Raw genomic sequence first — 15,731 nt, 5'->3', positions numbered from 1 at the left:
TCAGGCTAAGGTATTATAATGTATTGAATATCGGTCAATCATAAATAGAAAAAGAAAAAATAGGTTCATTTAAATCAAAAATTGTAATTTACAAAAGATGTTTTGTTTTGGATATAACTTAATAATACATGTTCCTTGATTTTTTTTCTTAGATGACAAGTGATTTTAAGGAAAAGCTGGTGATTACCATTGAAAAGCAATATGGATATGAAGTACGATCCAACACACACAATAGATTGGTCACTGATGCATGGGATTCAATACAGAGAAAAGTAGGTCATTGCCAATATTTAGAAGGCCAAGGTCATGCATTGCAGTAAATTTACTGTAATATTTATCCATGATTGTTGTAAGAGTTACTGGCCTTGTTTATTTTTACTATTTGTTCTGCATCATTTGAACAGCTAAATTATGTATATATTTTTGTAGGAGGTTTAAGGATACTCAATATAAGTCTGTTTATTTTGTATTTCTTACCAATATACCTGTTCTGTAGTTTTATTTTGAAACTCTCTTTTAGATCCTAAGACATATGATGACATCTACCATATATTGAAAACATTTAACACCATCACATACTTTAAGACATCTACCATACTTGTTGAAAATATTTCATACCATTGCACACCTGATAACATTTACTATTCAGATACATCACACACTGTTAGATTAATGAATAATAATTTATGTCTTTCGTTTCAGTTGAAGTGTTGTGGTGCCTATGGCAATCACAGTAGTGACTTTTCCTGGGCTATATACAAACAGCACAGCGACTGGTGGGCTCGGAGACCTTCACGTGATAGTATGTATCTTACACCAAATCTGTGCCTCAGTCTCCAACTCTTGCTTATAGTACATAGATAAATCTACAATTAATTACTATTAGGAGAAGTTCAGGTGGTATTTAAAATGGGACTTACGCCAATGACATTTAGAATTGCAAGTTTTTGTTTGGAATTGAAGTTTGTGGCCAAAAATTAGACTACTTTGAAACATGATGGCTTCAGCTTTTAAATTGAGGAAAGGCAATAAGCTGATTTTGAAGTTGAGTGTGCCGATGTTTCATTCTTTTAATATGTCATTACCAACCCCTACGTGTGCTGTAGATCGAGTAAGGCAGGTTTTAACTAGTCAGAGTCGGCCAAGTTGTGGTCCAAAGTATCCGAACAGCGCCGTTAAATAGCGATTCAAACATCCAGATGATCAAGACTTGGAAATCTGTTGTTGTAGCTGCTGCAGGCTTCAAATACTGCAGCAGAGAAAAAAAAATGCTGAGAGAAAGAAATACAGCATGTTTTAGAATAGTTGTAACTATTATGTTTTGAACGAACCCTAACCCTAGAGAGATATTTGGCCAAGAGCATTCTACATGGACTATTAACGAGTTCTGTTTGTGAGGCAGTGAATTTTAAATGGTGCACAGAACACACTGGCAGTTCAGCTGTAATGCTTGTGGGTTTTTTTGACAGTGAGAGGCTTTGATGGAACAGGACAAGACAAGAGTATAATAACCCCTTACACATGTTGAAGTTTATTTTTGCTGTTCTGAGTTAATTGCTATCTGTCACTTTATATATATATATATATATAAGAATGTTTATTGGAAGTTATTAGGATCATCAGCTTGATGGAATGTTTAGGCCATTGTCAAGAAAAGAAATTTGAGAAAAAGACATTCTTTATAAATGTCTTGGCTTGATTTTTACCTTTTTCCAGAGTTATACAGCAGAGAGTCAAGGAAATTGTGTGAAAGTATAAAAGTATATAGACAGAATCAAAAGAAAAATTAAAAAAAAAAACAGAAAAAAGTAACTAGATATTTTGTATGATTTTGAAATGTCATTGATTAAGAAACTGTTGTTTCTTGTCTTATGATTGATTAAATACAGTCAGGAACACTGGAATTGGAGTAGTTGAGTGGTGTTAGGGATAGAAGGAAGGTGAAGGAATCATTTCTCTCATGTTCAGATTTATTGTTTTAAATCAAGATATTTTTGCTGCATTGTGATGAAAATTTGTTTCAACAATATTAAGCTTAGTTATAGATGTATTTTGATCTTAATATTAGAAATTTAATAACAAAAACACCGGTTTGTGTTCAATGTTTTACTTACCATTGTTGTTTACGAACTGTGTACATGTTCACCAGGTTTTGGTTCTATTAACATGTACCTGTATAAATATTAATTACAAATATTGTCTGTTCATATATATATACTGATTAATATTTATTTCTATCTCAAAATTATATTTATAAGCTTATAACAATTCTGGTTTCGGTTTACATAAAAACAAGGGAGGTAACCATGTTTATTATCGGGAAACAAATATTCTACATGATGGAGTCAATGTTGTAATTATGGTATTACATGCCAGTTTGTGAGAACAGAGTTAAAAAGATTAAATTAGATTAGCAATATAAGCATTTTGTTAATGTACTTACCTTAGATACCATACAAAGTGTGTTTGTGACAATGCAGGCAATTCAAACATAGCTCGTATTGTAGCAAAACTCTTAATTGATATACATGTTAACTCAGACAGTTCATTTATAGAAAGACAATTTCAGCGTTTATAAAAAACACACCTAAAGTTGATGATGTCTTGTTTGACAAGTCATATTTCTGTGAAGTGGCATCAGTGGTGATGTGGTAGACAAGAGCAAATGGTGTTTTGACAAGTCTAAACAAAAAACTGTTTTGACGTTATGTAATTTATTTGTAATAGAAATTAAGGACATTGAATGGACAGGATATTCAAATTAGGTCAGACTATAAACCTGAATAAACCAGATTTTTAGCTTTGGTTATTCTATATTCATTTCTTCATGAATTAGACCTGTGTAATGCCGAAACCTGTCTAATCTGGAAAGGTTCAGTATAGACAAGTTTCCCATGAGTAGAAAGAATTTTTTTATTCAACGTCATCCCAAAACTGTATTGTACATTTCTCGTCTTGTTTCCTGTGCTTCTTTAAGACGGGATTCCCTATTTTCAGAATAGTAAGTACCCTGTTATGTAATGTAGAGTATCACCTCCCGTAATATTGCATGCAACCATTGCTAATAACTGAAACACTCATAGTTTATGCAATTACTTGTCTTCAAGGTGTCTTAACTATCCAAATGTTCTTAGTAGTTACAAAATAAGAAAGAAAAAAGAATATTGCACCTGGAAACAGAATATAAAATTATGAAATGAAATGATTGAGTACTTTTGTAAATCAAATCTAAAATAAGTGATTATTTCTATTTCTGTGATAGTTACTATTCTGTGCTGGAAATATACAGGCATATTACGAGATTGTTATTGGATTAAGTCAGTAACTCATTAGGTGTATATGAAAAACTCTTGCTTTAAAAGAATTTTAGGGGTAGGGGAATATTGTTACATTGTTCAAGTATTTAGTAAATTTGGACTCAATTAATGATGGTTACCTACATGTGTACATTTTTTGTTACTGATTCTAACTAGGAGTAGAAATACATGATGCACGTTGTATTGATACAGTTGTACATGTATGTGGGCATGTATGTTAGATTGTGAAAGAAGTCATGTTAAATATTGTCAATAAACACAATCCTAGAACACACATGATAATTTGTCTCTGATGTATAAGTAGCATTTTATAAAATATTCACCATAAATCTCTGTTCTGTAGAATTAAAAGCACTTTTTATAAATAATACTTCTCATGGCACATAATTTCTCTAAATATTTACTCATCAGATGTTATCATTTTTCCCCGTAAATACTTTCTGTCATGTTAAGGAAGATATGATACTGATGTAAATACTGACGTTCTTTCATTTGAAGTAAGATATTGTACTGATCTAACTGTGAATTTTTTAAGACTTAATACCATTTACTGCACTTAATCAATGTTGAAAGCATGTCTGTAAAATCCTTCTGACTAGAAATCAGCACAAATTAACTTTCTTTAAACCTTACCTTTTTTTCATTCACATAACTAAATCACAAATTGAAATGAAGTTAGTATAGCTTTTGGAAGAAAAGAAAAAAATGATATAGGTGAATGGGATTGAAATTGATGCTATGCTTTTTATTACATCTCTCATGTCATGTCTTGTAATCAACAATGCATTTTGATTTTTAAAATATAACTTGTAAACAATATCACATGGCTGTTTCTGACATATAACTATGGCCTCAATGCAAATGAAAAAATGAATGCGAATCTATGACTACTGCATGATGGGAATGACAGTTTTGATATATACATATATATGTACTTGATGTATGCAGTGAATTCAGACTAAACTAAAACTGAATTTGAATGACTCCCTGCTACAGTTGACATTTATAGTTGACCCTAAATCCATGTTGCTCTTACATAATTGCATTTCAATCTAAATTATACTGACACATTATTACATATGTATTGTGCTGGTTGTTTCAGTCTTCTTTTAATGATATGAAAGCAAGTTCTTCAGAGCATAAAGAATGAAATGTTTAAAAAAAAAAAAAAAAAAAGAAAAAAAAAGCTATTTTGTAGAGAATAGATCAAACTTTTTTCACATTTAATAATTCTTGACTTTGTCCTTAATCTGAATATTGTAGTTCACTGTGATATTCTGTATAGTTGGATCTGACTTTTGTCTGTCTACATAGATTTGGCTTGATGGTGAACTGTTGGTGATTTCTTTAAATTAGAGTTTCTGGTGGAATTATTTCCCTGATCATTCAGTCATTTTTTTTCTGAGAATTTTTATATCTTTCTCTAGTGAAATGGTCAGGTTCTTTAGCATTGGTTACAAGGAGGTTGTAATTTTTATTCTGACATCTTCAAGACTTAATGGTTTGGTGGAAATCCTCTTCAAATTGACTGAAAAATATGCCAAGTATCAAAATATACAGGTCTTCTGTATATTGAAATTTTCTTTGAGATTTTCCTGACAGGAATTTTCATGGGTCAGATATATGAGTATCTTGTCGTGTGATATATATTTAGAAGTTAATAGAGGCAATCTATGCAAAGACATTTACATTAAAATACATACATCAAACATTTTGAAAAAAGTTTGAAAGTAAAATCAAGAAAGAAATAGCTGAAAATACTCATAAAAGTGTAATGTAAATTGTATGTGAGTTTGAAAATTTGTCACTTTTAATGACTTTAGATATACCAAGTTTGATGTTGGTGTTTGAATATCATTTTTTTTCTGCTTACAGAATACCCTATGGTACCTGACAGCTGTTGTGTACCTGATATGGACAAGGAGAAGTGTCAAGGGCGTGTCTTTATAGAGGGCCCACCAAACAAAGGGCCGCCCTTCAAGGACACTCATAAAGAAAATCCGCATTTATATACAGTGGTAAGTTGAGTATGGAGAAAATCCCATGTGGTGATGAATATGAATGATGGCTTGCCAAAGAATGTCTTTTCTGTATGGAGATTAAAAAAAAAAGGTTCAGTTTTTTCTTTTATGTAAGTAATACTGACAAATTAAAATCCTTTGAGGAATCTACATTTGAGAAAAAGGTGCTGATGTTGTGGAGAAAATTGTTGATGTTTACGATGAAATTACCTGTTATCATTTTTCACATTCAACAAATTTGGTTAAAGGTCTAAGGTTATGAAGGATGTATTGCATCTGCCATGAAACATGTTTATTTGTGTTATCAGAGTAACAAAAGAGATTTGTACCCAGAGGTTGTTTCATAACCACCATTTGTGTGTCTGGGGAGACAGTTGTGACTCATTAAAGGCAGGAAGTAACATCAAGTGCATAACTTCATAGAATCACAACACTGACCAATGTTATGTCGAGAAAAATAATACATTTTATCTTCTTTTTCCAAACAAAAAAATGTTAATTGATTTAGAATCTTTAAATTTAAAAAAAAAAAAGATGATAAAAATTAGACATGAGCATTCTTTTACTACAGTATAACTACACAACAAACACTATAGTTTTACGGAAATAAAGTGGGTTTCTAGTTCTTTAACACAAGAATGATCAATTTTAGGTACACCATTACAAAAGACACAAACATCTACAATCAAAGCAAGTTGTTTTTATTATCGACATTTCCTTTGTTGACTAATGTGTACTAAAACTGAACACAATACGCCCAACGGATCTGCCGACAGAAATAAAGTGGCTCATGATATCTTCACAGGCTCTATCAGCCATCGGAGAGCCATAGTTTCTACAGCCTACCATTCCCAAAGTGCCCTCATGTAATGAACATTCCAAGCCAATCAATAGCTTGCTGATCCAGTTCCTGAAAACTACAGTTCTATGAGTTATAAATCTACTCAGTAGAAAAATTGAAATTCAATATTATTTGATGTGATGAAAATGAGAGACTCGCTGGTTGTCTCGCATCATTCTATCATCAAAGTCATAGAGTGTGAAATAAAACATACTTCAGGGAATGTTTTAGGTAGCTTGATTAGATTTTTGCCGAATTTCTCAGGTAATATGATTGGCAGGCAAGCATGCGTGATCAACCTCCTCATTTCGAGACATTGTTATATAACCATCAATTTTTCAATCCTCAAGCTCTGACGATTATGGACATATTTTACCTTGTATGCTAAGGTTTCCTACATTGAAAATTAATAATGTATAAGTTCATATAGGGAATATTATCTGTGGTGTAAATGAAATTGGGTATTAGACTGCATGATGTAGAAAATTTGAAGAGGAAATTCTATAAGAGGAATTTTAAACCAGAAATAAATACCTTCAAAGGTAAAACAAAAAATTTAATTAAGAGTTTTTGAATGGACTTAAAGGACATTCTGACATGGTTTTCAACACATACACATGCAGATGCATGCTAAATTGCCTGCTATATTGTCAGTTTCCACATTAGGATGTATACAACCTCACTGTGATATTTGTACATCTGTTACAAAAGGCTTTGGTATTAGAGAATGGTCTGATGTTAATGGGACTTGAAACATGTTGGTTTATTGAAGCAATGTTTCAAACATAAAACATTCAGAGGATTCAGAATAATTGGGAAATGTTTATGTACATATCATAAAGGGAGATAACTCTAACAGAAATTAGGGTTGTAACATAGAAGGTACCAAATATCCTTAAATATCTGTAAATACCATCTGGTTATTAGGTCTTGAACCTCATTACCATAAGTCTCAGCATCAGAGTCATTTTGCTTTTGACCTGTAAACTGTTTCCTGAATTGCCTTTCACATGACGATATATCTTGCAAATAGCTCTGTTCCTGTCTTTCTCATACCACTTCTATAAACTTAAAAACTCACAGACATGGATTGTTTTTGCACACTTCCACAAATCATTTTTTAAGAATAAGCAATCATGATATATTTGATGTATAATTTTATTGATTTGATGTCATGAAGAAAAGTATCAATCCAATAATTTATAGTCCTTTTGTGTAAAACAAGTCATTATTTCTTGAAGTGGCACCCCAATAATTTCCACATTGACAAATGATTTTTACACTTCAGTCAGTTGATAGGCTGATTTTTCATGGCTCAATTCAAACCATTTTTGAAGAAAACATTGGAATGCTTAAATATTGAAATGTTATAGACCTCCCTGGCAGTTGAAGTTTTAGAAATTAGTTCTTCAAACAAATTTGTCTAGACAAGATGCTTTCAAGTCTGTACATCATGAAGAGGTTTTCATCGCCTGTATAGAAATTTTCAGGAATTAATAATTGATTTTCTTGAAGGTTTTTAAGGTGGGGCGTCACTAGTTTCAGGCTTTTTATAATTTATATTGAAGAACATGAAATAAAATAAAATACATAAAAATGTTAAAAACACCTTTCATAATAGAAAACATACATGTAAAATTGAGTTTTCTATATGTGAAATAATCGGTGTTAGCAAAACAATCTCAGATATTGAATAAAAGTGGCACATGCAAGTTGAAAATTTAGCATAGTGTATTGCAGTTTTGTAGATCTAACTTATAGTTTAAGATTCCATTATTTTATAAACATGCTTGTTTGTGTTGTTAATGTTAGCTAAATTAAGAAAACCTTTGATGTTCATAAATTATTACTTGATTTACCAACCGTAAACAATTTGTGATCCCAAATAAAATCACTCTGTAATTTTAAACATTCTGTTTGTTTATTAAAGGAACATTCATCAAGTAATTGCTGATATAAAAGAATTGTTTTCACATTTTATGAGTTATCTAATATTGAAAGAAACCTGTGATTTATTTAGGTAACTTTAAGAATGTTTAAGTTCTTGAACAAAAGAGGGCAGGTACTTAATTGTGTTTTAAAGTCAGTAAAGTCAGAGAAAAAAATCCATTGTATACTCATTTCAAAGCAGCATCCATGACCTTAGTGTTGCTTTCTTCAGGAAAAAAATTAAAATTTACGATAAACATTTGACTACATACAAAACATCTTATAGTAAATCAACATGATGAAATGAAGCCTATTATTATTTCTGAAATGATATTTCTGACTATTTTCTGTATTTTACAGGGTTGTTATGATGAAATGAAGCCTCTCTTTATTTCTGAAATGATATTTCTGACTTATTTTCTGTATTTTACAGGGTTGTTATGATAAAGTCATTGACTACATGCTACAACATTCATTAATACTTGGAGCTGTAGCCTTTGCTGTACCAATATTTTTGGTAGGTATCTTAACAGTGTATTGTATACTTGTATAATGTGAAACTTTTGTCATGGCTGAACTATCACCCTGTTCCAAGAAACCAAAAATAAAAAGTAGGGTAAAGTTTGACACTTAAGCTGCATATCTTTTGAGGTATTTTGGGTTGAACTTATTCATGAATAAAACAAACTAGCAAAGGGTGAAATGATTTCTGGGTGAAAAATTTCCCTCTATATACAGAAACGGGTACCAGTGCAGTCATGGTCTAGCACAATTACCCAGCAATGATGTTAACAGAGCAATACAGATTATAGGGCAAGCAAATATTTCGGTAGCTGTTGTAAATAAGAGTTATTTTTAGGAAACATTATATTGTGAGTATATGGGTCTTGGTATATATATTGTAATAGAAAGTCAGTATGGAAGTAGAATGTACTTTTAACTCCTTTTCTAAAAAAATTCAAAATATATAATTTAAAAAAAAAAAGAAAAATAGCTATGAAAAAAGGAAAATGCAAAAGAATAGAAATACAGAAATTATTACAAGTATTTAAAAAAAAGGGATTAAATTTTTTTGGCATTTCTAAACAGAATATTATCTTTTGTTGCAGATTGTTGGTACAATAATAGCATTCTGTTTGTGTGCAAGAGTGAAAAAGGGAGACGACGATGAAGAAGATATTTAACACTGCTGTAGTTGACACCTGTTTTTTTTTTAATTTTTGGCTCACTTGCCTTCCGTCCATAGGCACAATGGCATATCGGCATCACAGAAACGTGGCCACAGACTGGTCCATTGCTCAAGCAATGTGATCATGTGCCAACATTTTGTCACTGCAAAACTAGACAAAAATTGGCACATTGGTCAGAAAATATGATTTAAAGCTGTAACAGCTATGTGGTATACTGATCCATTGAATGTGGCCATGTGTGCTGACAAGGTATCACGGCAATGTGCTTACAAATTGCCACATTGCTCAGTCCATGTGATTTTGTGCCATCAGTGGCATCATTGCCACAACATGTAGACTATGGTAACACATGCATTGTGTTGACCCACTCGCCTACTGTCAACACATCTACCTGTGACAGAAGTGCAGCAACACGAGACCATTTTTAATTTTTTTTTTTTTTGCACGCGAATTTTCCATTGTTACTGCTGAAGCTGGTGTATTGTAATAGTGCTGTCATTAAATTTGGGAAGTTGCACTGGATATACAAGCGCTGAATCATATCACTTGATGGACAATTAATTTTTTGTTTATTCAGACGGAATAAGCATCACGCTGTGTAGTTAATGCATTCCTCATCACAGAATTGGCGGTGTAGCTTTTGACATTAGTACTTCTAGACTGTGATTTTGGACCAGCATTCGGTTGTTTGTGTTGAAAATATGAGACTGAATTCATTACAGACTCGATCCATTCTCATACAAAGAGATTCCAAGGATAAACTGGATTGAAAACAAATAATGATTGTGAATTTCATACAAATCATTATAGTGCTGCTTTGGGTTGTGGACATGCACATGGGAAAGGTTTCGTGGAAATGATATTGCGATATGGATATACAAGGACTGTACTGGATCAGACGCATCACTTTCATGGACTGCGAAGGACATGATTAAGTGGCAAGGATATTTACCTGTTCAGCTATTCATTATCATGGAGACTGGGCACAATGCCTTTGTCCACAACGCTACTTCTTACAAAAATTCAGAAACAAATGTCAAAGATAATTGAAAATTCTGATATCAAAAGTAAAAAGACCAGCCATTGGTCAAAGGTTTGAAGAAGACACTGAGCTGATCAGAACATCAAGGAATGAAGGAAACCGAACTTGCTCTTTCATAATTTAGAAGATAGAACACAGATCACAGAGTAAAGTCCATAGCAACAACACATGTGTCTCTACTTTAGAATTAAGAACAGTGCCTTTATACAGAGCAGCATTAAACATCCTGCATATTAGTGAAAATAATGGCCGTTTTAATAGTAGTTTTACGTAGGACTTTACCCTAAAGGATCAACAGCATAATTTGATTTGTTAATTGGAAATTCAAACCATTTAGACTGGGTTTTATTGGAATGAACCAAAAGAAAATTCCTTAACATTTGGATCATGAGTACTCGAACAAGGACATACCAGATGGAGATAATATCATTAGTTCTTTTAATGAAGGTTTCAGGGAGTGCATGTGCTAGAGAAACAAACCCTTTGAACACAGTTTTGTCCCTTGTTGTCTAGACAACCAGTAGTGCATTTTGGATCTTGTTGTATTGAAAGTTATTTTCAATTACACCAGAGCAATATATGAAACAGAAACGCAGATAACAGGAGTCAGTTTAAAAGTGCATATAAGTGACTGCCATAGTGCAACTTTGTATTTGGATAAGATTGACCAAATAGTGATATGACTTCTGTTATCAAAATCATTGTTTTATGGAGAAAGTGATCCAAATCAAGGATTTCGCTGGAGTGTTTTTAAAGTGCAGTCAACATATATCCTGTATTTGGGTATGGACTTTTGTGTGAATATTGCAAAACAAATTCCTTGGGTCAAATTCAGTGACCACCACTAATTATATCATTCCATTTAGTCATTAAGATGGCTGTTCCTTTAATGGTAAGCTGTTCTAATACATTCCAGGAAATATATATATGTAATATATATGTATAGTTGCATAGATATACAGTGTATATTAATCAGGAAATTAACAGTGACATCATATATATATATCTGTCTACTTTTCATTATTTAGCAAATTGTGCAAATTATGAAAATATATTAATGTGAAAGATTGAGAAAGAAGACTACGGCAAAAAGCATTCTTCTTTACATTGGATATGTGAGATGAAGAATACCCAAGCTGTACTTAAAGTCTGCCATCTTATATAAATGTACTGAAATGAGAAGCTATTTGTATTGAGGTAACTAAACCAGGGTATGCTAATATGATTTTATAAGCTGGTAGGTGATAGTTATGTTTTAATATCGGACAAGTTAAGTAACTTCAATATGACAGGAATATAAGATTCTATTTATCACATAATTTGTATTTAAAAAAATATAGGTAGTAAAAATCTTGATTTAATTTCCATCGAACACTGACAAATTTCGACTCTGTTGATTTGTTTTTTTGACTATAAACAAAACAACGGTGAATTCTACCATATTTCACCATTTCAACCAAAGGATGTTCATGTCAATCCTTATTAAAAGATTGTAAATCCTGAAGTTCAAAGATGATGATATTTATGAAATGAGTACAATTATTTATTTGAAAAACAGAACAGTCATGTGATAAAAACCTGTTGTTGTAACAGAACTGTTTGTGACAGGTTTCAATTAACACTCATTTCAACTAAACAACATCTGAAGTTTTGCCTTCCTTCAAATTTATTTGATTTCATGAAACTGTTATATGTTACAAAACTTGAACTTGAAAAAATGTATTTCTTCAAACCAAATCAAAGTATGTTCAAAATGCAAATAATATCAGAATAAAAAAATATATAGGAACCTTATCACTATATGGACTATATAATTATCATGCAAACATACTGAAATCAACAGCTTATGCATTTGTTGGCAGTTGCAAGTTTATGAGCCACACATTGAAACAGTTATTGATGAACATATGCTATGCTTCAAAGATTTTGGATATGAACATAGCAATGATGACTTCACCTCAACATCTTTTAAAATTAATTGAATGAAGAAACATTGTTTTTGATGCATTAGTGTAGAGTTCTTGAAATAGAAATTAAATAAAGTTCCAGGTGTAAAATATTTAAATCCTAATTTACAAATACAACATGTATCATATGCAATATAATACAAGACACATGGTTTGCTACATCATCATTGTCATCAATTATTGAGAATAATTTGTACATGCCTAAAAGTATGCTATTAGTTTCTTTTAATTTTTTTTTATTATGATTGAAGGCAGCACAGTACAAAATGTGACCTTGCCATATACTGCATTTCATCCCCAAGGTCACTCCAGACAACATATCGTAACCCCAATACAGTTTATCCATTAGCTAAAAGTACTGAAAGTTCTGGTTGGTCCTTTTACATATACAATTGAAAAAAGATGGGGAAATCTGAAAGAATTTTGAATTTACCACCAAATATTTTTTTGTTCATGTTCAATTTTTTAAGCTATAATGTTAAGGATTAAATTGATTTGCTTTGAAAGCTGTGTTAAAAAATTTTTGTTAAAAAAACCAAAAACCTGTGAAAAACTTTTTTTTTAAATGAACTGCTAAATTTTATTTTATTTTCCTGTTCATTTTAAAAGGCTGATTCTAAGAGGCATTAAAATATTAAGGTACTAACATAGAAAAAATTATATGCAACTTCAATCATAGCTTATGTGGTCAAAACTTGAATTATAAACATTTCAAAATATTTACTCTACAAACAACTTTTCCCCTTACTACTGTTGTGCACAAAACCACTTTCTCTTATAATCTTCTATCTCGATAACATTTCTCATTTCACATTTCATATTTCTACATGTCTCATGAATTTTGAACAAAAAATGTTTTGCAATTTTATAAGAAAAAACCCTTGAGATGTTTTAATCCATGTGCCTCTTCTTGAACTGGCGACCTCAGTGGATATAAGCATTGGGGTTGTGTACTTGTGTATATATATATACACACTGTAGCTTTTTTCATACATTAACATAAACATCATATAAAAAGCATTTAAATGACTGAGGAAGTCTTTTTTATCACTTTTGATTTTTTTTAATGTTAAAAGACATTTTTTGTACATAAGATGTAAAATAATTGAAAATTTCAACTTTCCATTGTTTTGACTTGATGTGAGATCAGTTGGGCGTGAAAGTTGTATTAGCGAGATTACTTCCTACACCAGGATAACAGCTAGAGCAGCAATTTGGAAAGAAATTTGGAAAATATGTTACAAAATAAATTAATTTAGAAAATCAAACACTGGTAAAATATCCAATTAAAGTAAACAATCTACTAATGTGTTATGAAGAATTAAAAACTGGTGTCAGTGATATAAAAAAACTACCTGAAAAAAACAACACCTTTATAATGACTAGGTCTCGCTATCCTTTGTATGGTAACTAAGTTCTGTTGGTATCTTGATAGGAGGATGAGTGATATTTTGTGTTGGATATATGGTTATACATGTACAATGACATGTATTGGTATTTTTGATGGATGAACCTTGATATGTCGTCATGGTCAGCCAAGAAACATTAAATGATTTGTTTAAACGACATATTTTTGCAAGAGCAAATGTAAATGTGTTTTTACCCACATGGAGAAAGATGTGATATTTTTGAAGTTCAGAGACGTACAGTCTTACAGTTTTCATCACAGCGGAGTGATTGTATCAATTAAAACATGGGGCAATGTTATTAAACTTTATTACAGCAGACAAGGGTTCATGAAACTAAAGAGGAAACAATGGGTGATTTGGCTTGGTGCTGAATTCTGATATTGTATATATTCGTTTTGGGGTTGCTTAAAATCACAAATTTGGTTTGTCATTTGAGGTCAAATGTGAACATTACATGAAGTCTATATAGGTGGTTACCTGCACATGGTTATAAATTGGTTGACATGTTACTATGTATAGATGAATGAATGATTGTTTCTGTGTGGTTACTATTCATGTTTCATTACAAAACTAGTCAGTGGTGTGAGTTATTATTCATTTTGTACATTCTATTCATCCGGAATCATAATTTATCTACCAACCAGGTCCTAAGTGTGAGCATGTATCCTTTTGATTGTGTTATAATGGTTGTGAAAGTCGTTTAGAGTTTATACTTTGTTTTCTACAATGAACAGATTGACATCTCATTTGTATAGAAGGAAACAGGGACATGATACAAAATTTGAAATTATTTAACCCAAGACCAGAAAAACATTTTATTGAAATTAACGACTGTTTCTTATTCTGAAACAAGTGTATGTGATCCTGTTTCTCTCTTTGTTGTTATGTTTATTAAACAATAGATAGTAATGATTTATATTGTTGCAATGTTACAAACAAAATTATTTTGATTGTTAAAACATAATATATTTTAATTGTTTTTTTTTCTCTTTAATATTGTAATGAGGTATGTTATTAATACACTTTTGACATGAGAAATTTTTAGCACTGGAACTTTTTTCATTATTTCCAAAGAAAAAAATCAATATTTTTTCAATTTTAAAACGAAATTGAAACACAAACTCATCGCAACCTTTATTATCGTTCCAGAAATGAGATATTTGAGTTTCATTTATTATATATTGTAGTGATGGGGAAAAACATCTTTGTATGACAGTGCTCAATGAAAAAAATATTCAAGTTAATTGAATTTTCTGATTTTATAGCAGAGTATATAGAAGCACCTGAAATTGTGACTACTTGTACGTGTCGTGTAGAGGTCAGCTTGGTTGTGTGATTAATGTAAAGCTTCCCACAATGATACAAACACATCATGTGGGAGTAATTGTCAACCTGGTCAAGGAAGTAGTGGTATATTATCTCACTTAAATCGCTTTCATTCATCATTCATTTCTGTAAGTGACAGAAGTTACATACTCTTTATACTATCGTTTCATTTATATTTGATCAGATTTTCGATTTAAAAAAATAAATATTTTCATAAAAATATTTTATTTTTGTTTTTGTTTTTTTTATTGATGTTTGTTGATACTAATATTTTGGTGTCATTTACTCTCTTTTACTTACTCTGCCTTGATGAATGTATATCTGATTAATCTGTTGTCATGTAAACTAGGGGGAGACAACTCAGAGAGTCAAAAGACTATACAACTTCAGGTTAAGATCAATGTGTATTGTGTTTCTCATGAACTGAGCTCTGTGTTCTCCTGGCTGTATCCATGGGTAAGACACTTTATCTAAATTGCTCTGAATAACAAATGGTGCACCTCTTTTATGTTGTTCAGTGCGGTAGCCATTGGTAACTACAAGCAGAAACCCCCTCAGAATGACCTTAGTTGTTGATGAGTTGATAAACCAGTGAGTGAACTAAGAGTAATTTGGTAATCAAGTGACATTTCAGAGAGATTTTGTTTTTAACTCTGAGTGAACTCAACCCAAAGCTGGCAGTTGCTTAT

At 31.5% G+C, this 15,731-nt stretch overlaps 1 protein-coding gene across 4 annotated transcripts in view; it reads left to right on the top strand.

Moving 5' to 3' along the window:
- Positions 1 to 15,264, top strand: part of LOC132543195 (tetraspanin-18-like) — a 95,443-nt gene extending 80,179 nt beyond the window's left edge. For all 4 annotated transcript variants that reach the window (XM_060206673.1, XM_060206679.1, XM_060206687.1 and 1 more), the window contains 5 exons: positions 153 to 272; positions 703 to 802; positions 5,193 to 5,335; positions 8,542 to 8,625; positions 9,218 to 15,264. In XM_060206673.1, coding sequence (XP_060062656.1) covers positions 153 to 272; positions 703 to 802; positions 5,193 to 5,335; positions 8,542 to 8,625; positions 9,218 to 9,292 — 522 coding nt within the window. In that variant the 3' untranslated portion in view covers positions 9,293 to 15,264. The remainder of the gene's footprint in view (positions 1 to 152; positions 273 to 702; positions 803 to 5,192; positions 5,336 to 8,541; positions 8,626 to 9,217) is intronic.
- Positions 15,265 to 15,731: the final 467 nt, after the last annotated feature.

The sequence above is a fragment of the Ylistrum balloti genome, unplaced genomic scaffold, assembly GCF_031769215.1.
Source record: "Ylistrum balloti isolate Yb309-2 unplaced genomic scaffold, AGI_CSIRO_Ybal_v1 Utg369578, whole genome shotgun sequence".
Classification (NCBI taxonomy): Eukaryota; Metazoa; Mollusca; class Bivalvia; order Pectinida; family Pectinidae; genus Ylistrum; species Ylistrum balloti.
Note: the sequence above shows the minus strand (reverse complement) of the source record. Positions and strands in the feature narration are given on the sequence as shown.